General features: G+C 42.5%; 1 protein-coding gene across 7 annotated transcripts in view; it reads right to left on the bottom strand.

Annotated features, from left to right (window-relative positions):
- LOC137320789 (microtubule-associated serine/threonine-protein kinase 4-like) overlaps positions 1-25337 on the bottom strand; it is a 372901-nt gene that overhangs the window by 243101 nt on the left and 104463 nt on the right. For all 7 annotated transcript variants that reach the window (XM_067982619.1, XM_067982622.1, XM_067982621.1 and 4 more), the window contains exon 3: positions 22830-22954. In XM_067982619.1, coding sequence (XP_067838720.1) covers positions 22830-22954 — 125 coding nt within the window. The remainder of the gene's footprint in view (positions 1-22829; positions 22955-25337) is intronic.

The raw sequence follows: 25337 nt of genomic DNA, 5'->3' as shown, positions 1-25337 counted from the left end.
GAGTATCCGGGCGCAATTGTGGAGGAAACTCCAGGCCAAAATAGGCAGAGACAAAAAAAGGAAAGGACACAAACAGGAAGGGAAAGAGATGAATCTCAGAAAGCAAGCAAGAAAAGGTTTCATTTGTTTTATTTTTGAAGGTTTATTTGCCCAAATGGTTTAGCTTTAAATTTAATTTAGCGGCTTTGCATTTTTGTGGCTGTATGTTTGCATTTATGTGGTCATTGCAGCAACAGCAGCAATACAATGCCCAATCATGTGATCAACTTAAAAGTAGTTCGGTGTAAATGCAGTATTCACACTTCTCCTAAAACTGCATCCATCATACAAAGTCTTATCTTTCATGTCAATACACAATCGCCTTCTTACGTCCTGATTGACACCATACACAGAAAGCTGTCTGGGAAGAAATTCCAATTGCTCAATCATCCTTGTTTGTCCTTCTCTTTGTGATATTGATTCCATTCTCTATCTATTGCCTTCTTTCACAAGCATACTAATATGGATTGCTCTTCACTTCTTTAGATTACTTTGCTTTTATCCTACCCTGCAACTCAACCAGATATCTTGCAGTTTCTCCCAACCTCCCACTTCAATCACCAAGATTAAAAATTGCTATTTGTCCACAATTAGGGATTTTACAAATCATAAAATCAAAACTCAGACATGTCCTTAATTAAGGAGCTCAGAGGGCACTACGGTTTATAGACAGCAAACTAAACAGAATTATTGTAGGCATGTGTCATGATTGGTTTTTTAACACTAATCTATAATGGAGATTGTGCAGTAAAGAAGCTTATCTCAATTCCTTGTTCAGGAAGAATGGGCTGTCAGGTTTGACAGATAAATCTAATATTTGTGTTTCTGTTGACTCATGAAACTGCCCGATTTATAAAAGTAGATGCAGTATAGTTGACATTTCATCAGCCAATCTCCATGCAGCAGCTAACACAGACCAGAGAAACCAGTATAAAGGATGAGTAGGAATGATCGGGACAGTGGCAGGCATTATTTTATGAGGCGTTTATAGGAAATTTATTCATTTATTCCTCAGGTCCAGGTCTTGGGCTTAAGACTGAGACGCAAATGAAACGAGAGTTTCAGTTTCAGAAGAAATATCCTTCTCGCTGGCCTTCATCAGGCAGGAAAGCCACAGAAGCCTAAGTTAAAAGGGCTGTCGGGATCCGCTAACCAAGACGATCAAAACCCACAGGGGAGTTTGTAATCCCATCCTGGGGACTCCCAGCAAACAGTCGGACTTTAGGGAGATGCTATGTCCATTCCTGTTGGGCTTTAAATGAAGCTAATTTGAAAGGGACAGGTGTGGTAATAAGGTTTGATTATCAGCTCTTCTGACCAGCCACCATACAAGGGCAGGGATCAGGAACTGAACCCCAACTTCTTTGTGTGGACAGGGAGGAGGTGAACACGTTAGCAGTCACCTTTTGTTAAAGCCGAGGCAGGCTCAGAAAATCAGGAATGCTCAAAGAAAATTTGGAAGACCTCTTTTTATGTCAAGTAAGACAACCTACTAATGTGGGGTAACATGGCATATTTTTTTCTTCTGAATTGTTGCACAAAGATAAGTAAGTAAATCTGATCACAGCTATTGCTCCATATTCACCTTAAAGCAGCTTAACAATTAGCATCAAGCCTCGCTTCACCTAATGGTAACTCAGTTCATCTTCAGAGAGGTTAAAGCAACATTCATGCAAAAGACATAGCATTTGCTGTTTGTGGGACTTTGCTGTTTTTCTGCTAATTTTGTGTCATGTTTGCCTACAAAACAGTGGCTCCACTTCAAAAAGTAATTCATTGAGTGTGAAGCGCTTTGATATGTTGTTTCTTTCTTAAACTTGGTCTGAACTCAACCAGATAAAGCTCCCGTGCAGTACCTACACACTCACTCAGTTCTCCTTTTTAGTGGCAAAATGCTACATCCCACAGATCAGTTGCGACACCACACTTCACAGTGAAGTGGACAAAGCAACTGTGGGATATTTCCCAATCCGAGTCAGGGATACACAGCCTAATTGTGGAACTTGGGAAATATCTTGAGGTGTAGGCCCCAATTTTGTAGGGCTAAACTTTGATGAAATATATCTTTTTAAAAATAAAATTGCAAAAAAAAAGGGAGGGGGGAGGCAGAGGATTTTAATAAAAACACATTAAAAGGCTAACATTTTTCACCTACTAAACATCCAGTTACAGAGCGAAAGTTCAGAGGCCTGGGAATAGGCTGCCATTTGCCCAATAGTTGAGTGGGTTGCACGTAGCACAGAACATATAATATTGAAGAAGAAAGGAACAGAAAAACCCAAAGAAAATAAAGTTTGTGTCACAAAACATACCAAGAAGGTGATTTAGGGCAAATTAAAGCATAACAGTCTTAAAGCTTGTAAGGACTCCAAGTGAAATAAGTTTGGGCAGTCTCAACCGAGTTTCTTGGGGGCACAGCGTAAGTCTTCCCTGATTTCAGCCCTACTTGGGATACTCAGTCAGAGGGACCACGGGATGGTTAATTGGAAAACAAAAAACTAAAATTACCAGTGACATTTTAAGTATTTAAGAATCACCCAAGAAGTCAGGGAAGCTTCCTGCCTCCCCAACTCATATAGCGTCCTACTAAAATTCAAAATTGTGGGGTTAGGTAGCCTTAAAAGGAACAATTTAACCCTGTACGCCAAAATAACAACAACATTTGTACTGGTTAAAAGTAAACACTAATCTTCGCTAGAATGAAAGCGGAACTTTTTAGTGTAACTCACTATTTTGTTTTCTTGCCTTGCATTCGTACTGTAAAGAATTCCAGTGGTAACAGGCATGAAAAGCAGTGAAGGACATGAGCTGCCATAAAATGAAGGTGAATTTCAGACTGTAATGAACTTTGAGATCAGGATTATCACAACAACATCTCCAAATGTACCATGAAAAAATATTGATTTGTTGTCAACTCATCACTTTGAGCCATGACCAACTTAAATGTTAAAATAATCACATACGCTTGAGGGCTTAAAAATAATGAAGTAGTAAAGACTCCACTTGGCTTATCAGGCGGAGAGAGGAGAGAAACTATGTGCATTTGTCACACCAGTGATTAGAATTGAGCATGGGGGGTAAAAGGAGGAGAGGGATTTTTTAATATAAATTGCCCCCCACAAATAATTTTGTAAAAATTATCTGATATGGCTTAGCCCAAGAGAAGATATTCCCCATTTGTTGCAATCCCAAAGCAATCACATGGATACCTGATCTGGCAGGTGCATTACGTAGCTGATGGCCGCCTGTTACTGAGGCAAGCCGACATTGGCATCCTTTCCAATTTTAATAGTCAATCTTGGCAAGCAAGCACAACTTAAAGGCTCTGTTTTGATTGAGGTCCTCAGTTCTTATGCTGTATTTTACTGTCAAGATCAGCATCCAGGAGCTAAAAGAATGCCAACCCAGAATTGTCTAAACTGACAGTTCTGGGGAATAAACAGTCAGATAAGAATTCTAGGAAAGTCTCTTCAGGTTAGACGGTCCAATATATAGATCTCCATGAGGCTGTCTTGGGAATGAAGCAAAACAGGAGTCATTCTTCTCGTGAAGAATATGCACGAGCTTATTGGGCCCGATGTTAGCAGGGCTGCGGGTTCTCGGCGGGGGGGCTATCAGGCGCGTGGGTAACGCGCCTGGTGAAATTGGTCAGCTTCCCACGCGATTGTAGCATCCAACCCACTAATTGGATCCACTTACCTGGTCCTCCGGGTTCCCCACTGCTGATCTGCGCGTCGGGCGGGCTGCGCATGCGCAGTAAGTTCTGTCAGCTGGAGGAGCTCTATTTAAAAGGGCAGTCCTCCACTGACAGATGCTGCAACAAATAGCAAAAATTACAACATGGAGCAGCCCAGGGGGAAGGCTGCTCCCAGTTTAATGATGCCTCACTCCAGGTATCAATACATGGGGTGAGGAGGAGGACAGAGATCTTCCTCCCGGCGTGCGGGAGGAAGCGGCCTGCCTCTGCCACCAGGAAGGCCTGGCTCGAGGTGGCAGAGGAGGTCACCAGCGCAACCAACATATCGCCCACCTGCATACAGTGCAGGAGGCGCTCCAATGACCTCAGTAGGTCAGCCAAAGTGAGTACACATAGTCTTTCCCCTACACTCCGTCTGCCACATCACTGCCCCCACCCCACATCTCCTTCAGCACTGCCAACACTACTCTGTCACAGCACCCCTCATACCCACTCAAACCTCATCCTCATCTTACCTGCACTTACTCACCCCGCCACGACCACTCAACCCAATCCTCACACAATCTCATGGCTCTCTCTCATACTCACCTTCTCATGCATCTCTTTCACGGCCAGCCTCACTCAACCTGCCACTACCTGTGCTGCAGCTACAGGGCATGCATCACATATGTACAGTGGGCAGCGCAAGGCAAACGTGTCGTGAGCATGAAGGGGATGCACAAGGGTGTTTGAGGGTTTGTCATGGGTGTTACTTATATTGAATTTCTGAACAACTCACATTACATATTATATTGGCACCACTACTGCCATGTCTTCGCGAATCCTGTCTGGTTTGTGCAATAATGCCCGCTCCTGAGGATCACTATGAGAACCCACAACTGATGCCACCCATTGTGTCACTGCAGAGTGGGTGTAGGTGTATTTGCAGGGCTCTTCTGCGCAGATGACTGAGAGACATCGGCAATGTCCCCGGTTGCACCCTGGAAGGATGCGGAGGAGAAGTTGTTGAGGGCAGTGGTGACTTTGACAGCGACAGGTAAGAAGATGGTGCTCGGGCCAGCCGGGAGCAGCTCGGCATGAAAGAGGCTGCAGATGTCCACGACTACATGTCGAGTGACTCTGAGCCTCCGTGTGCACTGCTGCTCAGAGAGGTCCAGGAGGCTGAGCCTCGGTCTGTGGACCCTGTGGCGAGGGTAGTGCCCTCTGCGACGCATCTCTCTCTGCGGTAGCCCTCCCTCCTGCTGTACAGGTGGATGTGTCATAGCACTCTGTTGTGGAGCTCCACGTGTCAGAGGTGGATGGCGTGGATGGCGAGGCTGGTGATGCTGTTCGCCCTCCGAGGAGATCATGACTGCAGCTACGGCGGCCCCCATCCGCAAGATGTACATCTGAGGGGGTCTGCAAGGTAGGTACATGTCTCCGGACCCCGGGGTAAGTGTGCAGGTTGGTGACTTTGACTGTCAGAAGGAGGGTGGTGGAGGCCAAACTTTGACCCAAGTGACAGAGTGGCCTCCTGCAATGGGTGAGGGTCTCCCCCCCCACCTGTCAAATGGACCTTTGCAGCTGCCACAGGCTGACAGCTGCAACACATCCATTTGACCTGGGAGTGTTTCCCCCAGTGTGGGAAACAGTCCCAGTTTGCTCTAAAATCCCACCCCTCCTCACATAGTCCCTTAATCAGGTCAGTTAATGACCTGAAATACCTAAATAAATACTTTCAAGTGGCATCCCGCTAGCTTTAATTGCCTGCGGGATTCCCACCAGCAGGGGCTGCGCACGCACGCCGGCACGTCAGCGGGGAACCCGGAAGTGCACGGGTTCGGGGCGGGCTCCGGTCCAGCTCCGGGATTCTCCGATTTTCGGAGTCCCCCCGCCAGGAACGTACCCGATAGCGGGTGCTCAAATGACGCCCATTTTCTCTTAAAGGAAAGAGTCTGTCTCGGATAGAACTTGCTTGTACCCCGCTCTCTGCCTTGAATCCCCTCCCCCTCTATGCATAATTTTAGATGGTGATAAACACTGTAGCAAATTTTTATTTTAGCTGAATTGCTGTGTTAATAAGGCATATACTGTAGATTCAAGCTTTCATGCATTTTGATTGTTTATTTAACCTGTTCTGAAAAGATGCCATATCTGCCTCCCTTGATATGGCAATGTGTCAGTCACAATTTAATTGGGCACTAATATTTTATGATCATGAACAGAAGTTTGAGAAAATTATGTTTTAAAGATTAATCTGTCAAGAGGTCTGGGCCACTTGGGTAAATAAACAAATTTACACATGCACTGCTTTAAGGCAGCAATTAATACTGAACAGATGCTCAAATTTAGACGGCCTTTAAATCACAATGAACTAGGTAATTATTATTCAAATTATTTGCTAGAACTATTCAATCTAATACAGTACTCAACAGAAGAGCTATTTTCTCAAGCATTAAGACTACTATTCTTGTCAGTTTTAATGTCCTTCCCACAAAAACAGCTCAGTAACAATGGTCACCAAAAGAATAAAGGACAGACTGGAGAAGCTGGGTTTGTTCTCCTTGGAACAGAGACAGTTGTGAGGAGATTTGATAGAGGTATTCAAAATCATGAAGGATCTAGACAGAGTAAATAGAGAGAAACTGTTCCCATTGGCGGAAGGGTCAAGAACCAGAGGACATAGATTTAAGCTGACTGGCAAAAGAACCAAAAGGTGGCATGAGGAAAAGCTTTTTTATACAGCGAGTGGTTAGGATCTGGAATGCACTGCCCGAGGAGGTGGTGGAGGCAGATTCAATCGTGGCCTTCATAAGGGAACTGGATAAGTACTTGAAAGTAAAAAAATTTACAGGACTATGGGGATGGGGCGGGGGAGTGGGACTAGCTAGATTGCTCTTCCATAGAGCCAGCGTGGACTCGATGGGCCGAAATGGCCTCCTTCCATGCTATAACCTTTCTATGATTCTAATTATACTCAGTAGAATCCAAATTTCCTTAGTAAAACATTCGAGATAAATGAGACAAAATCAAAATGCCCCAAAAAGTTTGTTATATCTATTACTCAAACAGTATACACTTGGAATGAGAGAAAGGGGTCAGATATATGAGAGAGAAAAAAAACATGGAGAAGCTTCAGGATCTGAACTTGAGTTGTTAGCTGATCCTCCAGTAAAGTTGCCAACACTGCCCCTTAAAACATGATCTGCCAGTTTCCAGTAGTACCCCACTAAACCCCATATTCAGACTCCAGCAACATTCCCTTGCACTCCTTCCCACTTGAGCCTCAGGTTCTACCCCACTCTCTCTGCAACTCAATTCTGCTCCAGTCTGGTCCTGTCCAGTACTGACACCAGTGTCTGTCCAGGCTCATGTCCATAAAAGCACATGCACCGACTTACTATTTTTTTTACAGACAGTAATCAATTGTGTCAACAATCAATAAAAGGAAAACTGTTTTTTTTTAAAAAAGTATCCCATTCTAAATACTTGATGCAGAAGACAGCTGTACTCTGGCACCATCTAGTGATCCAACAACATGCAAATGTTATTTATACACAATGCATTTTAAATAGATTTCAGTAATTCATTTTAATAGGTGAAGTACAGTACAAAGCACTACAAACTATTGTAACTGTGTGTTTGCAGATTTTTCCAACATGCACATGTGCACATTTCAATGACTAATTTTGTAACCTTATAGTTGGATCTACAACATTAGTCTTTTGACCCATATATTAATGGAAGACTTCATATTTTTTCCCCACAGGTTCAAACACAATTACAACCTACCACTTTGATTACAATTATATTGTGTATAAATTAATTGCAGAAAAAATTATCCTTCAGAACGCCTCGGTCACCCTGCACTGGACTGGCTCGTCAAGCTCCTACTGCTGCTCCCGATCTTATTTGTTTCTCACTCCAATATAGTTGTTCCTCAGACCTGCTCACTCATCTGAACTGATTCCATGGATTAGCCTTTCACCCTCCCTTGACTTCCTCCACTTCACTACTCTTGGTCCTTGGATTTCACTCCCACTGCTCCTCGGCTGGTTTTCCAGATCCACTGGTGTGCACTGTTAATAGCGAGGGCTGCCAAGCACCACTTCTGGGCCCCGAATCAATCTCTGCTGGTTCATGGTCGACTCTCCACTTCCTGCTGTCTTCCACTACAGGACCTCCAACAGTGTGCCCGTTGAAAGGCTCCTGGATTCACCCCCTCTCCAAATCTGTCTCCAAATCTGGACATTGGTTTAATCAATGCTCCAAACTAACTCTATCCTGACTGTGAGAAATATTATCTGCAGGCCACGCTCCAGTAGATGGCATAACTCTCATCACAGTTTCCCTCACGAAGTGAAAATAACAAATATAGGTCTGCTCAGACATGAATGGTCAAGTAGATGTGCCTGAGGTACAAGCACACCTACCCTTCTTTCCTCTCCCTCCTCCAAATCCATGCCAGCCATTGGTAGGCCTACTTGAATGCCCATGCTGAGCAGTGTGGTTAGAGTAGAGGTTGGTTGTGGCTGGAGGTCTATGCAAAAGGAATTCCTGTATTGCAAAAACTCAGCAGCCAACAACACAAACAATAGTGCAGAAACAGCAGTTTGACAATTCAAAAAAGCAACTTTACAAAAAACAGTCAGTCCCAACTTTAAAAACGGACACTCTCCATAGACCAGCAAGGAAGCAACTCAGCGCCCGTTTTAAATAGGCGAGCAGCACATAGGGTTTAACAGCAAGAAAACAAGGGGGGGCTTAGTTGTAGGATAAACGTAAATGAATATGCATTAATTTCAGGCTATCATAACATTCATGCATACCAGTAGTCCAGCTTGAAAAGCATTTCAAACTTCCTGACTCATTGAATGCAGACAGCAGCACCGCCAACATTGGGGCGTATCTGGCCGATTCTGCTCTACAGGCACGGTGTCTATAAAAGGGCACTTTCTGACCAGAGCAATGGGGAATCAGCCCTATAGAATCATAGAACGAATACACCAAAAATTCACTAGAATGCCACCAAAAATAAGATGTAAGGAGTCTTACAACACCAGGTTATAGTCCAACAGCTTTATTTAAAATCACAAACTTTCGGAGGCTTCCTCCTTCGTCAGGTGAGTGTGGGATTTCATAAAGGTACAGCATATATAGTCAGAGAACAATGCCTGGTGATTACAGATAATCTTTCCAACTGCCTGTTATCAAGGCAATCAAAGGAGTTGAATAGTGTTCAGACAGAGAAACATTACATACAAGACTACTGAATACACAAGCGGTCAGAACCAAAGACAGAGAGAGAGAGAGAGAGAGAGAAACATCCGAACGGCAGAGAAAGAGAGAGAATGACCAGTTGTATTAAAAACAGATAACTTTTTTTCGCTGGTGGGGTTACATGTAGCGTGACATGAACCCAAGATCCTGGTTGAGGATTCTAAAGATTCAAAAAATTATATCTTTTGGAAGGCTAAGAGGACCATTGAATAGAGGTTTTCAAAATTATAAAAGGCTTTTGAAAATGCTAAGAGTGGAAAAAATGGTTTCCACTCTTTGGTATCCAAGAGGCAGAGATTCAGGATTACCATGAGAAGATGATTAAGTTGGAAGATTTTCTTTTTCCACACAGAAGGTTATTAGAACATGGAAATCTTTTTCCATTAGTGACTATTGATTACATATAACATAATTTAAAATGGAATTGGGTAAGTGTTTGTAAAGGAAGAATATAGAAGCATATGGGAAAAGAAAAGGGAAATAGGATTAGAGCGAGGGCAGCTCCAGTATAGGACTACTGGGTATGGTCGCCCAGTGGTTATGGTTCCAGACCAGGAACCTGGAGGTTGAGTTCAAATTCCACCATGGCAAGTTGTGAAAATGAATTTTTTAAAATCTGGTATTTGTGGGCTAGCACTAGAAAGTGACAATGAAAAATGTCAGATTATTATAAGAACCCAAATGAGTCACTCATGTGTTTCAGGGAAGGACCTGCTACCCCTACCTGGTCTGGCCTACATGTGACTCCAGTTCCACACTAGATTCATACAGGGCAGAAGGCGGCCAATCGGCTCTTTGAAAGAGCTATTCAATTAGTCCCACTCCCTTGCTCTTTCCCCATAGCCCTGCAATTTTCCCCCTTCAAGTATTTATCCAATTCCCTTTTGAAAGTTACTATTAGATTTGCTTCCACCACCCTTTCAGGCAGTGCATTCGAGATCATAACTCACTACGTAAAAACATTTCTCCTCAAATTTTGAAAATGTACTTCCGATTCCCGAATCCAAATCGTTTATGTAAATTGTGAACAAAAGTGGTCCCAGCACCGATCCCTGTGGAACATCACTCCCCACTTTTGCCAGTCTGAGTAGCTACCCTTAATCTCTACTCTCTGCTTCTCTAGTCTTTCCATGTAACTGAAGTCCCGTGTCCCTGGTACCATTCTAGTAAATCTTCTCTGCACCCTCACTAAGGCCTTGACACCCTTCCTAAAGTGTGGTGCCCAGAATTGGACACAATACTCCAGCTGGGGCCTAACCAGTGATTTATAAAGGGTTAGCATAACGTCCTTGCTATTATACTCTTAAGCTTCTATTTATAAAGCCACTATCCAAGTCTTTTGCAAAACTACTTCACCACGTCTCTTTCCCAGCCTTCAAAACCTCCTGAGAAACTATTTCTTCAACCATACCTCCTTCACCACCCCCTACCCCGCAATTCCTCAGTCCTCGCTCGGTATCTACCTGTTCCCCAACACCCCCCCCGCCCCCCCCTCAACCCCCTGCAAAACATTCAGATATTCCTTTACATGAGCAGTGCAATATAAATGCAATTTATTGGTTAGTTTGACATAAGAGCTTGTCTCTGCCGGTTAAGCACAGGTGCAGCAGCCAGACAGCATTTGATTGTTAACAGTCATTCTTTGTGTCACAGAACAGAATGATCCAGTTGGTAACTGCTCTATTCAAGTTTACAATTGAGAATTTTTGGCAGAACAAAAGGTTGTTCAAATTCTTGTTTAAAATTAATGACATGTAAATGGATTTTATCTTTTATACTAGTTGGTCACACATCTTTTATATAAAAGAACTCCAATATGATGTAAAATGGATGCAACCTACCTAATTAATGAGTGAGAAGTATATTAATTATTAATGTACACACAACAAAATTACCTTGGACACAAGGCAACCTCAAGTACCTGAACTGATCCTTTAATACATTAATCCTCACAGTACAATTTTTTTTCTGCGATGCATGTGCATTTTTTTCAATTTCTATGCATCAGCGATGACGTGCCGTAAATGATAATGCTAAGACACTATTCAGCATTAGAATAAGCGATAGTTATTTTCAATCTATAGATTTCTCTCAACACCACCATGGACTTCAAAACGTCAAATTAGTGCACCATCAGCTTTGATCAAATCAATGTGCAAAGATATTACTTTGTAAGATGAGTTATGGTTACGATTTCTAATTAGCGTTCGTGCGTACAATGAATTACAATCATCCAGTCCACTTTATAATTATCACTAAGCATCTAAAATTACACCAAAAAAAAATCAATATTCCTTAGATCACTGCACTGCTACACAGATTAAAACAACATCAAAGTACATTTTTAATCACTTGTCAAACTGATCATCAAGCTTTCAGGATGCATGATACTAAATGTCTATGAGACAGAAAGATCACTACATAGTCACAGAATAAGCAGACTGTATTAAGCTGCATCCCACATATTAATTTCTACGTTATCACTCCAGGTCTTCCATTTTTATGGTACCTGAACACACAGTTTGCTATTGTGATTCATGCTAATCCCAAATACACAAATAGACAAAGTCAGAAAATAGCTCAGGTATTCTGAGAAGACAGCTCAAAAGCAGAATAAGTCTCAGTCTGAGAAATGGGTTGCTCATCCTCGCAGCCACAGTAGGCGTGTGGTCTGGGAAGGCCCAAAAGAAAAAATAATAAGGGGCAAATCAAATAGTAATATACCTTTAACACAACTCGAAACTAATGAGGGCTATCATACACTTCAGTGTTTGTATGTCTTGATCATCTTTTGTAATATATCTTAATATCATGGAACTATACAAATCAGTAAGTCAGATTAATTCAGTACATAGTGGGAATGGTACAGTAGCAGGGAGTAGCCAACTGCAAAGAAAAATTGTACAAAAACTAAACTGAAATAGAAAGCACCTATTAAAAAATAAAGTAACTCAGGATCAAGCTGGAGGAAGTTCGTCATTTCTCAACCCAATATTCTAAATCTGATCAAGGCTGCTCACATCAGCCAACTGCATGCTATCTCAAAAACAATCACTAAACAGACTTTGTGTGATTAGTCACAACATTGGGATTTTCAACAAGCCCTTAGTAGATTTAAAATTAACTAGGTGATGGTGAACAATCGTTCATCTCGCTCTCGTGATGTACATCTACATAAAGTTTATTTTTTAACCTGCGAGCACATTACTTATTACAGGCTAAAAGTATCGTACAAACAGAGAAGAATCAGAAAGCTGACTGAGGCAAGAGACAGGAGGGAAGAGATCACAGCACTATTACCATAAACCACAGCAAGCTGGATTTGAAAGTTCTGTAGTCTAAAAGTGAACCTCAATAGCTGTTCATCTATCCTTTCCTCCAAGCAATACAGTAAGCAAAGAACAATGGTCATGTGGATGTAGATAAAGGCATTCCTCACGTTACTGTGGCTGACATAATTGAACTGACTGATCACGGAGATACGCCTGAAACTAATGAGCTCGACGTGGCACAGATTCTTTCAACTAATGCAAGAGAGATCAGAAGGGGTTCGTGATACACTGGATGTTTCCAGGAAATAAAGGAACTCAAAACTACAACACATTATAGGAGCTGGCATAAGAATTGGTGACAATGCCAAAAAGAGAATATTTTAAAAAAAAGCTCAGTGATCACTGTAAAAGAACTGATTGCAAAATATCTTCAGAACTGAAGGTAGACAGTCTGCTAGCTGTGCATTGTTTTGCTCCTGAACAAAAGCAAGGAACCTCCTTTGTGCTGTATATTCAATATTGAGAAAGTTAATTTAACAAGCCAAACATGTAAAACCAGCACTCCACAGAATGGCAGTGCATTAAAACCAATAAAAAGATACATAAATTAAGGTTTTTCAAAATTACATTGCGATCAAGACGAGAGCTTCTAAGGGCCAAACGAAGGGAAAAAATCCTCGAATCGGATTTCCGTGTCTCTTTTGGCAATGAGTTTTACACAAGCCTGAGCCAATTTCAATGCCATTCATTATTTCTGACGTGGAGATGCCGGTAATAGACTGGGGTGGACAAATGTAAGGAGTCGTACAATACCAGGTTATAGTCCAACAGCTTTATTTGAAATCACAAGCTTTCGGAGCTTTCCTCTGTCGTCACCTGACGACGGAGAAAAGCTCCGAAAGCTTGTGATTTCAAGTCAAGCTGTTGGACTATAACCTGGTTTTGTACGACTCCTTACATTCATTATTTCGTATTTTATATAAAATGTTTACCATTGTCCTGTCATGTTGATGGAAATAAATGTCAGTGGAGATGCACAGTTGTGTACAAAGGACACTGGCATCACAACAGAGATTATGGCAGGTCAAGGGAATATGTTCCTTTGTATGATTTGTTAAAATATATTAAAAAATACAGGCTACAGTCATCCAGAAGCTTATTTATAAAAGTCCACTCCAGGTAATACCAATGCCAATTACTTTACTACAGTTCTTGCAAACTACAAGAATGAGAGATACAACTAGTGTATTTATTGCAAATTAGAATAAATATCATTGAAGAAATTACATTTCAGAATTATTATTTTCTCTGCTTTCAAAACCTATGAAGAATGAGTCAAAAGATGATATTACTGGACACTTTTTCCTAACTCAATGACCATATTTATCTGAATGTTTCATTAACAAAACAATTTAACCAGATCACAAAGCGACGATAGCAAAGTTTCTCTGAGCAATCATTGCTTTACAGCAGTTTAAAATGAAACACATTACTGCATGTGTCAGAGATCATATAACCAAGAAAGCAAATTTCCCTTCTGTGGACAATTAGGTTGTTCAGCTAAAATTGTCCGGGTGATTTACTCGCCGATGTCCCTCCTGGACCCTGCTATCTTACATTTTAACCTACTCTACTGAGCAGACATAAATGCGCCCACCTGAAACCAACAGGGTCCTCCTTTAAACATGAATGTAAGGAATCTTACAACACCAGGTTATAGTCCAACTGTTTTATTTGAAAATCACAAGCTTTCGGAGGCTTTCTCCTTCGTCAGGTGAGCAAGTGTGGGATTCCATGGAAGGTTGCCGCATTTATATTCAGAGAACAATACCTAGTGATTACAGATAATCTTTCCAACTGCCCATTGTCAAGGCAATCAAAGTGTTCAGACAGAGTGATGTTACCTACAGGACCACCGAATACACAAACGGCCAGAACAAAACAGACAGAGAGAGAGATTTTAAACATGAAGATCGGGATCCGATGACATCATCAGGCCCTGACCAAGATTTTAATTCCGACCTGAGTGGGAATACCGCTGCGGCTTTGCTGTCAGGTGAAGTCAAGTGAGAAGATGATCGGAAGCAGGTCATTCAAGATAAAGTTTTTACTTTCTTTGTGAGGCCAAGAGGAGCCGGAGTTTAGGCCTCCCCTGCCCCGAATTCCAACCCCATCCCTCCCTCCTCCTTTCCGTGCCTCAAACCCCCGGTCCCCACACTTATCTGAATGCTTGCGGGTAGCCCTTGACCACTCAAAGCTCCATAGGCCAGCAGTCCTTTCCTGCCCGTTCTGGGTGGGAAGTTGGCAGACAGCGTGTTAAATCACTGTGGCGGTGGGTTCTGTCTGATACCAACGGTTTCCACCAGATACCCGCTGGCAGTTAAAATTCCCCAATAGTATTTCTAAGATCCGAAACAAGCAATTTGAGGGTGTAATCAAAGCTTAATTGAAATAAGCCAACATTATCACAGCATTTCCTCTCCAGAAGTTAATTATGAAGCAGTCAGATTAGCAATGGTAATTTACTCTGGTATCCAGACTTTAAATAAATATTTTGCTCTTATTTATTAGGTCAATTAAAAATTCACACTGGTTTAAGGAAAAAAAATACAAAATTATTAGTTACAGTGATCATAATTTTTTCAGACTGAAATGACAAAAAGATTAGTTGGATACAAAAAAAGTGCCAGCTATATCCATTTATCATGGTATGCAGTTGCATTTTTCTAAAACAAAACGCACACTGATGTCTGAAAAATACTCTGTATTTTATAAGCTTTAGGGCATTTTTTAAAAGAAGTATGGTTGATGTAACACATTGGAAAAACACAACATACATTTTGTAGGCCCATGGAAGGATAATAAACTTGTGTTTCTGCCCCAAACACATCATTCATTCCACCCTTATTGAACAAGCAATGGTAAGTAGCTTAAAAAAATTGTACAGAAACAGTGGAGAAATTAATAATAAAACTAATGAGGAATTGTGTACTTTAAAGTCCACGTGTGTACAAGTGACAAGAGTTGGCTGCAGTACCTTCCCCCACCCCCCAGGCAATCTACAAAGATTGGTAGCTGAGAAAAGTAAGTATAAAGCTTGGATTATGAAGAGCAAACAGGAAAGGGATGTGTGATTTCTACATCTGATATAGGCCATTTGAAGAACCTAAATTCGATGGAGCGGTTACCACGAATTGTCAGCTCCGAAACAATAGATTTTCCAATTTAATAAAGATTGTGTAAATTCCATCAATACAGAATCTTTTGTATGTTGAAGAATACCTGGATGGTTTAACACCAGTTTTGCATCAAAAGGTATATACTCTATTTCTGCACCATTATCAAAGCAATATAGTCTCAATTACCAGCTTAAAAGAGAAGCATTTGCTGTTAAAACTAATTTTTCATCCCACACAGTAGCACAAGTGACTTGTCTGAAAGTTCAATGCAGTGTCTGCCACATCATAGTTAATTGTACTGGGTACTCGCATCCTTTGTACCTGACAACTCATTTCATAACAGACCTTTAATCATTTTAAGCTACAAAACCTTTACATCTCCAACACTAAGTGGCTTAGAAACGCGAACTTCCACAGCACAAAAGGTCAATGCGCACTTCAATTCCCTACTCAATGAACAGGTTTTCAACTGTGCTGAAAATACAGTTTTTTAAAAAACTATATTTCTTTTTGATTGCCAGTTTTAATTTGTTTTGCCACAACCGTAAAATGTTGTTTATTGTACTGGTATAACATTGCTGACTCTCCATTATATATTGGCTCCCTCTCCTGGACAGAGTCCATATCACAAGGTTGCATGGTTGTGGGGGAAAAATGCTCCAGATGCTTTTATTTAGTTTTCACTTTGGGTGTTCTTTGTGAGTTAAGTTTCATCTTCTAAGGAAACTATTTAATAAATAAAGTCCAATAAAGGGGATTATATTCAATTTTTTCCCCAGTCATCGTACAGGAAGTACATGCATCGATTTTGTAGCTGCAGTCTGTTTGTACATATTCTGCTGGTGAAGATGTCATCTCAGGTTTAAAGTTCTGTTGAAAATCTAATAAATACATAACATGCGACAGGACAGGTCTGCCTAAATAAAGCTCTTCTCACACTATGTTACTCATGGTTGGTTGGTTCAGTGTGATTCTAGGAGCAGTTGTCAGAATGAAAGGCACTTTTACAGCTTGTTTAGCTTGAATTGCAGGAGATTGTCAGTGTCCACGTGCCAGCCCTGGCTCCTACATTTAAACAGCGAAGTCTGACACCAGAATCATAGCCCCACGATAAAGTGAGTTTAAGATTTTGCCTCCAGGTAATGGAGCCGGATTTAGCAGCATAAATAGAGAGAGTTGCCATCATACATTGCCAATTTTCCATGAGACAAATTAAACAACCACGCGTGTAAAAGCACGTTATACTAGAGTTTATGGTATGTGGGATAGAGACGGAGTACAGCAACTGCAGGGCCTGTAGACTAGAAGCACTGATGTGTTGTGTTTCAAGCAAGCAGTAGGAACGACATTATTTAAAACAACTTGCATTTATAAAGTGCCTTTAACGTAGTAAAACGCCACAAGGCACTTCACAGGAACGTTATCAAACAAAATTTAACACTGAGCCACATAAGGAGATATTAGGACAGGCTTGGTCAAAGAGATAGGAGGAAAAATTGGATAAGGGTCCATTATGGGCGATGGTAGCGCGACCCCCGCGCCCGACGGACCCTACGCAGGCAGCACGTGAACTTCGTGTTACCTGCTACTTACCATGAAATCTCCGTGCAGCAAGCACAGCCCTCGCTGCTGAGAGGCTGCATGGAGAATAAGGAAGTTGGAAATGGGGCGTGCACAGCGCACGTTATCAGTTGCCTACACTACTTAAAAGGTGCAGGCTCATTTCAAATGGCAGGTACGCAGCTGACTAGGAGAAGGGAAAATGGCCACGAGAGTAGCTGCACCAGCGAGAGAGAGGGCTCCACGCTTCTCCAACTATGCTCTCGAGGCCCTGGTGGAAGGTGTGGACCAAACGAGGGCAAGCATGTACCTGGCCGGAGACCCTCTAGACTACAGCTGCCCAGGCATTGGCAGGCTGTGACGCAGGAAGTAAACGCTAGGAGCATTGCACCACGCACGTGGGTGCAGTGCTGGAAGAAGTTCAATGATTTGACACGAGTGGTCAAGGTGAATGAATGCAAGTGTCAAGTGGCACATCCTACCAACTGCACCAATGCTCCACACACAACACCTCCCCTCACCCAGCCACCCACCCACCCAGAAACACTGCCCATCCATTCGCAATGCTGCATCTCACCCGCACATAGTGCCACACTTGCAGGCCACACAACCACCACTCAAGTCATACAAACTGGCAGCTATTCTACCATGACAGGCACATCACCCACACACCTTGCAGGACACTCACTGAAACACTGTCCTGTCTTGCAGGAGCAGGTGGCGTATAACACCCGGTAGCAGGAGGGACCTGAGGCTGGACGGGCACGTCGTTACGTCCTCACCCCCCCCAGAGGAGACAGTGCTCCGGATCATTGGGCGGGCCATCACTGCAGCCGTCACAACGTGCCGCACTGGAGGTCCCGGTGAAGGGGGTCTCTGCATATCTAATGCTCCTTCTCTACATCTCCCTCCTTCCATAATCTTTTCTGACTCATGTGCTGCACATGCTGTCAGCACACGTCTCTTACTTGCCCCTCTCCCGACTCCACAACTCAACCTGTTTCTCTTTGTCATTGCAGATACCCAAGAACACGTGACGGCACCCGAGGAGGAGGAGGAGAACACTGAAGCCACACCGTCACTCGATCTGACACTTGCTTCCACCAGCTCAGAGACTGACACTGCGCGTCCTTTAGAGGTTAGGTTAGAGGAGGGGTCTGCATGTGATGAGACACCGGGCACAAGTGTGCAGGAGCCGGGGCGGAGGGAACAGATACCACAGTTGGCAGCTCACCGGAGGGCGAGGTCGCTCACTTGTTCTGCTGCAGAGGAATCAGATGAGGACTTCGATGGGCCATGCTACAGAAGACGGCTGATGGGCGTACACCACCAAATGCTTGGAGCACTGGAAAGCCAGCCAGAAAGCCTGTGCATAATGAGAAGGGGCATGGAGGAGTCCAGCTCCAATTTGGCGCAGGGTTTTGCGCAGAGCTTGGAGCCCATCCTTTCCAACATGGAATGGGTGGTCATCTCCATCAGCACACCTGTGGACCCCACCATGATGCAGCGTCTGATGACTGATGTCACAGCATCCATTGCAGCACATCCCATCTGCCATCCAAGGTCTGACTGCTGCATTTGCAGCTCAGACTGCTGCCTTGGAAGCTCAGACTGCTGCTATCGTGGCTCTGGGGACCACTGTGGAACGGGGCTTCCAGGGCGTCACAGCACTCCAGCAATCCGTTCTCCAGCCAATCACCAGGATTGCTGAGGCGCAGCTCCGGGACAGTGGCAGTGGCACCATGGCAGTCGGACCTGCTGTTGAAGACAGGAAGCACTCCTGCTCCTCCTGGCCCACATGCAGAGCTGGAAAGGCACTTTAGCTGCTGGATCTGGCTGTTCTCTTCTCCCTTCAGCTTCAGGTTTCCCAAGCCCTGATAAACCCGGCTCGCAGCTATTAAATGTAAAAATCAGTTGAAATTTGAAGCACGCAGCCTCATTAATATATATAAATAACTGACCCGCCTCTCGAGAGCAGGTTAATTTCCCATTCCCCCCCCCCCACCCCCCTCCTATAAAACCGGAAGTTGAAGGCGGGTTGGATTTCAGATTTTTGACCCCCCCCCACTCCCCGGTTGTGGCCTTCCAGCGCAGGCCTACCTGCCCACCAGCTGACCAGCCTCGCAATCAGGCTGGCTCCTGGCCGGGAAACGGACAAAAATAATTCAAATGAGGTCCTGTTGTTAAATTCGGCAGGACCTCTACGTTACCCACATTTCCAAGTTTCCCGGCAGTTATGACCACCCCCCCAACCCCATAAATACCGGGGCCACGGAATACTTCTAACTTCTTAGCATCATTTGAACACAAAACCGCACTTAGTCAGGATTTTTGGTAAGCTATCGTTTCCAGGCCTCTCCATACGTGCAACAGACAAAACAGGCAGACAACCTGCTCTCAGGCCTCGATGTTGCTCTTGATGGTATGAGAACACAGTATGGATGACTGATTTCCCCTCAGTCAACAGTGAAATTGCCAACACATTGGTCAAAGAAGTCACAGATTTTGAACCAGTGTCCTCCTGCTGTATGGCACAATACTTCAGAGTTGTTGAATCATGCCCAATTCCTTAACAAAATCAGCAAAAATCTTCAAGTACTGAATTCTCTCTCAAACTGAACATGAGACACTGTTTATGAAACTTAAAAAAGATTTTCAAAAAAAGTCAACCGTAATACCAGAATTCACTTTCTACATTCTTACATTGAGGATGAAATGGAGGCAAGAAAGAAAGGCATTGTTGTTATGAAGGCAGCTTAACTAGTCTCAAGTCTCCAGCTACAGTCCCCGCAAATTCATCACGGTCTTTCAAAATTGGCATTAAAAAAGCCATTAAAGTCCATAATTTTAACTATAGAGAATTCATATGTATGTAGCGGAGTTAGGGATTAGATGGGTTAGTGTAATATTGGAGTTTCTGCACTGCACCAGACTTGTATTGTAATATCATTGAACCGGTTCTATATATACACCAGTGCTGGTCAAAAATATTTTTTCCTTCCCATATTTTCAATTAATACTTTAATAATTCTAGTTCTGTATATTTTTATACTTTTAATTCACAGTTGAGATTAAAGTGATGGATTAAAGGGATGAAGAGGTTCAAATACATTCTTTTTTGAAAGTGCAAATGCAAGTAGATAAAGCCATAAGCAGTCCAAAGCATTCTGGGTTTTATAAATGGGGCATACTGTACGAGAGCACAGAGGCAACAGTAAATTTATACATGGCAATAGTTAAGCCACAGCTATGGAGTATCTCACGCAATTTTAGGCACTCCATTATAGGAAGGACACTCAAGCCATCGAGTTAACAGCATAGATTCACCAAGCTGATACTAAGGATGGGAAACTATAGTTATGAACAGAAATTTGGGCTACTGGGTCTATTTCCTCTCGAATAGAGAAAACCAAGAGGAAATTTAAGAGTTTTTTGTAAAATTACAAAGAGTTCTGATCAAGTGAATAGGTAATTGGGGAGATAGTTATGAGGGGTCATCAGTTTGAAATTGTGTGAGGAGAGGGATTAGAAGAAAATGCTATTAGAGTTGCAGCATGGATTGCTTTGCCGCAGGGAGTATTTGAGATGGAGAACATTTCAATTTTTAAAAGGGAAAATTGGCTAAATATTTGTAACAGAGGAAGATTCAGGGGCATGGGGAGAGAGTAGGGCAGTGAGATTAATTTTGGATTGCTTCAGCAAAGAGCCAGCACAGACAATGGGCCAAATGGCCCCCTTCAGTGTTGCAAACCTCTGTTTTCTCAGTAATGGAAATTTCAAACTTAGATCAGCTTCCCCCATTCGTCATTAAAGCCAAGAGAAATGAAATGCAACTAGCACTTTAGGAAGGATGTGAAGGCCTTAGGGAGGGTGCAGAAGAGATTTACTAGAATGATTTCAGGGATGAGGGACTTCAGTCACTTGGATAGTCTGGAGAAGCTGGGATTGTTCTCCTTTGGAGCAGAGAAGGTTGAGGGGACATTTGATAGAGGTGTTCAAAATCATGAAGGGTCTGGACAGAGCAGAGAGAGAAACCGTTCCCATTGGCAGAGGGGTCAAGAACCAGAGGACATAGATTTAAGGTGATTGGCGAAAGAACCAAAGGTGACATGAGGAAAAACTTTTTATGCAGCGAGTGGTTGTGATCTGGAATGCACTGCCTGAGTGTGGTGGAGGCAGATTCAATTGTGGCTTTTAAAAGGGAATTGGATAAGTACTTGAAGGGAAAAAAATTTGCAGGGCTACGGGGATAGGGTGGGGGAGTAGAACTAGCTGCATCGCTCTTGCAGAGAGCCGGCATGGACTCAACGGGCCGGATGGCCTCCTTCCGTGCTGTAACCATTCTATGATTCTAACTCTCAATAAATCTATAGCACTTGTACAGTTTCGGAGTGTAACAGTTTAGTTTACATCCAGCATTGAAGGGAGAGTTTTAATTCTATTTTAGATTTGGACAAAATCTAAAAGGAGTAACAACGAAGAATTCCACCGGACACAGAATCATAGAATGTTACAGCATGGAATATGCTAAAGACATAAATTATTTTTCCTGGTAAAGGTTCCAGATTTATAGAAGCCCTGCTTTCTAGAATGGCCCTACAGTTTTCTCCCCCCCTGCCCCCCCACCCCATTCAATTGTTTCATAAATTATTTCAGCATTTGCTTCTGCTACTCAGAAGTCCATTCCATGGTTTAGCACTGTGTGACAACGTCCTGACCCTAGTCCTACATTCTACTAGTTCAAACTTGTGACCCTTTGTCCCATTTCTACGGTTTAGTTTAAAGTTATTTGCTGAATCTACCTTTCCCATATCTTAAAATTCACCAGGTTATGACCAGGACAAAAAGACATAGGAGACATACATGTAAGCAGGTAATTTAATTTGGAATTTAATCAGCAGGGAACTGGAGGACACAAGTACAAAATTAATAAGCTTTAACTGAAACTAAAGATAAGAAATGCTTCCCCACAGCATAGTGGTAACTTGACCTGCAGTTATTTACACTCAGGAGCTAAGCTCAGGAGGTGTTGGGAAAGTGTCTGTGATAATGTAAATTTTACATTGTCCGTTGGAAAAAATAGCCTCAATGACTATGTCCAATTCCACATTTTATGTTTTTAAATCTCAGGTTAAGGAGAGGAGAGAAACAAGATTGTGAAATATGTGCAATTAACCTGCAAATGACTAAAGAAACAGAAATAAATAGCAACTTTTTGCTATTGATCACTTGTTTTAGGCTGTAATGTGTCCAGTCTTTCTCACACTTCTCAGCATCTGGATCCAAGTCCCTAAAAGCAGTACCTTGCACAAAATTCACTCATTTCAGTACTACAGATTACCTCGGAACAACCCAACATCTTTTATCAGTTTCCTCTAAACCCAACGTCTCCGAACTGTTGTGTTTTTATTTTATAAACCTCACTATAAATATATATAAATTAAAAATTTCCACACCTAAAATCTATTATTTAACAGTTTCCACACCATTGGAAAGCAAAGCAGCGTGAAACCTGTGGCAATATTCATATTTGTGAATCTATACTGATACAATCTGTACAAAGTTCCAATCGTTGCATCCGTGAGGCCCAAAAATAGACATGTCGGTATTACATAGAAAGCAAATTTTGGGGGGAGGAGGGTAAATGCTCGTCACTTCAGAGAATACAAATGTAAGAAGTTTTGAGGAAAAGAACAGGTAGCAAGTAAATAAATGTAACAGCTAGGATTGCTATAATGTTTTATACCACTTTCTTCAAAATCTCAATGACTTATTCTATTATATTTTTCAAATACACACAAAAGCTAGAAAAGGTCCACTTACCAAACTAGCAGTAAGGGAAGGAGCTGACTGACCCAGTGCCTGGCTGCGCATGCGAACGAGATTTGTAGTTTCCATTGTCTGTTGCCACGACAACTGCGCAGAAGCGGGTGGAAGAAGATATTTTCCTGCAATTTTTTAAAAAAAAGTTCGACTGCAGTCAGTCCGAGCAAGCAACACACATTTCTTTGAAACACAGATCAAGTCTTTGGAAGTAAGGAAGCCTGTTTTCAAGCTGAAACTGAATTCCTGTTTTAATATCCCTTAAATAACAGAAGATAAGAATTTCTTAACAGGAGTCATATAATTAGCAAATAGAATTTATCACACAAAAGCATGAGAAAAATCCAAACGGTAGGACTCTCTGATGTGCGATGGTTCATCCATATATATATATATATATAAAACTGGAGATATGCAATCCCTGGACTGGGCTGAGTTAGTGGACCACAACTAGGGTGGCAATAGGCTAGCAGACTCCAACTGACCTCACAGCATTTGGGTTAGGCCAGTGTTCCTGCATCATTTCCCAACATGTGTAAACATTGGAAAATAGGACTGAGCTCGATTGTGTTGCCCCCTCATCAAATAGTCTGATGACATTGTCCAGGCTCACACATGCAGAATGATAACCTGGATGAGGTACCATAAGGTGACTGGTGTCTGTCAAAACGTATCCCAGCAAATAGTTAACGTCTCTAGGAAAGGAGAGAAAATTGGTCTTGGGAGGGGAAAGCAAAAAAAATTGTGAAGAAAAGTCAAAAGTAAAATTCACAGAGAAATGGAGATAAACCTACACATACAGAAACAGACGATCTAAATATCCTTGATCCTCCAATTTGCTCACTGTTCACAGATTCCATCCACCACCTCAAGCTGAACCAGAATGTTTGCATCCTCAGCATCCTATTCAACCCCAAGCTGAGCTTCCATCCCATAACTACTTCCACCTCCATTCACAGCTCAGTCCATCTGCTGCTGAAACCTTCATCCACGCCTTTGTCACCTCCAGACTCTACTATTCCAATGCTCTCGTGGCCAACCTCCCATCCTCAAACTTCAGTGCATCCAAAACTCTGCTGACTATCGTATCCGGCACTAATCACCATGGTCCTCGCTGACCTACACTGGCTCCTGGTCCTACAACATCTCAAGTTTAAAATTCTCATCCTCACGTTTAAATTCCTTCATGGCCTCATCCTTCCCCATTTCTGTAACCTGCTCTACCCCCAAAACCCACTCCATCCTTCTTTCCTCTGACTTCTGGCTCGCGAATCACCCCTCCCTTTGCCCCACCATTGGTGACCGTATCTTCAGCTGCCTAGGCCCCATACTCTTGAATTTCCTGCCTAAGCCCCTCCACCCCTCATTCTCATTTAAGACCCTCCATAAAACCCATCTCTGATCAAGCTTTTGGTCATATCTCCAATTATCTCCTTCTTTGGCTCAGAGCCCATTTTATTTTGATTATGCCTCTGTGAAATGTTTTTCTATGTTAAGGTCAGGAAGGACAGAGTGGATGGGCAAGCAGGATTCGATGTGGGAGAGGATACAGGCAGTGGAGCTTTGGATGAGCAGAAGTAGTTTACAGAGAATGGAAGGTGGAAGGCTGACCAGGGCAGCATTGGACTAGTCGAGTCTGGAAATGACAAAGGCGTGAATATGGGTTTCAGTCGTAAATTGGCTGAGGTAGGGACAGAAGCAGAAAATGTTCCCGAGAATGGTAGCCTAATGATTATGGTACTCGACTAGCAACCCAGAGGTTGAGAGTTCCAAACACACCATGGCAAATTGTGAAATTTAATTCAATAAATGTGACAATTTGTGGACTGCCACCAGAAAATGACCAGAAAAGCTGCTGGTTTATTGTAAAACCCAAATGGTTCACTAATATCCTTCAGGGAAAGAACCTGTCACCTCTACACATCTGGCCTACATGTGATTGACTTTTACTGCCTTCAGAGCAACATAGGATTATCCAATACAGCCTTGCCAGTGTCCCAAGAACCAAGTTTTTTTTTAAAAGTAGGTAGTCTTCATGATGGAGAGGATATAGGGTCCTGGTTCAATCTGAGACAGTGGCCAGGGAGGAGGTTGGAGTCAGTGGCACGGGTATGAAATTTGTGGTGGGGTCCAAAGACAATGGCCTCAGTCATCCCAATATTTAGCTGGGGGAAGTTGCGACTCATCCAAGACTGGAGAATCAGTTCAGCAAGCTTTAAAATTCTGATAACTCAATAACCCAATGTATTTAAAAATCACATTTGTGAAACTTGAGCTTCTGGGGTATTTTTAATTTGTAAAAGGTTGTAATAAAAAAAATGGACTAGTGGAGACTTGAGTTCAACTGCGTTGCCTGCACCTGGAGAATCCCACCGTCTACCATATTATTGAATACTGCCCTCTGATTTGTTAAAACTAGCTACAAAAGACTGATTTTTAAGCCAATTCAGGCTAAGAACATTACATTTTGTATCATTGTCTTGTTCCGTTCAGTGGTATAAAACTAGT

Source organism: Heptranchias perlo, chromosome 4, assembly GCF_035084215.1.
Source record: "Heptranchias perlo isolate sHepPer1 chromosome 4, sHepPer1.hap1, whole genome shotgun sequence".
Taxonomy (NCBI): domain Eukaryota; kingdom Metazoa; phylum Chordata; class Chondrichthyes; order Hexanchiformes; family Hexanchidae; genus Heptranchias; species Heptranchias perlo.
This window is presented reverse-complemented; position numbering and strand designations above follow the sequence as displayed.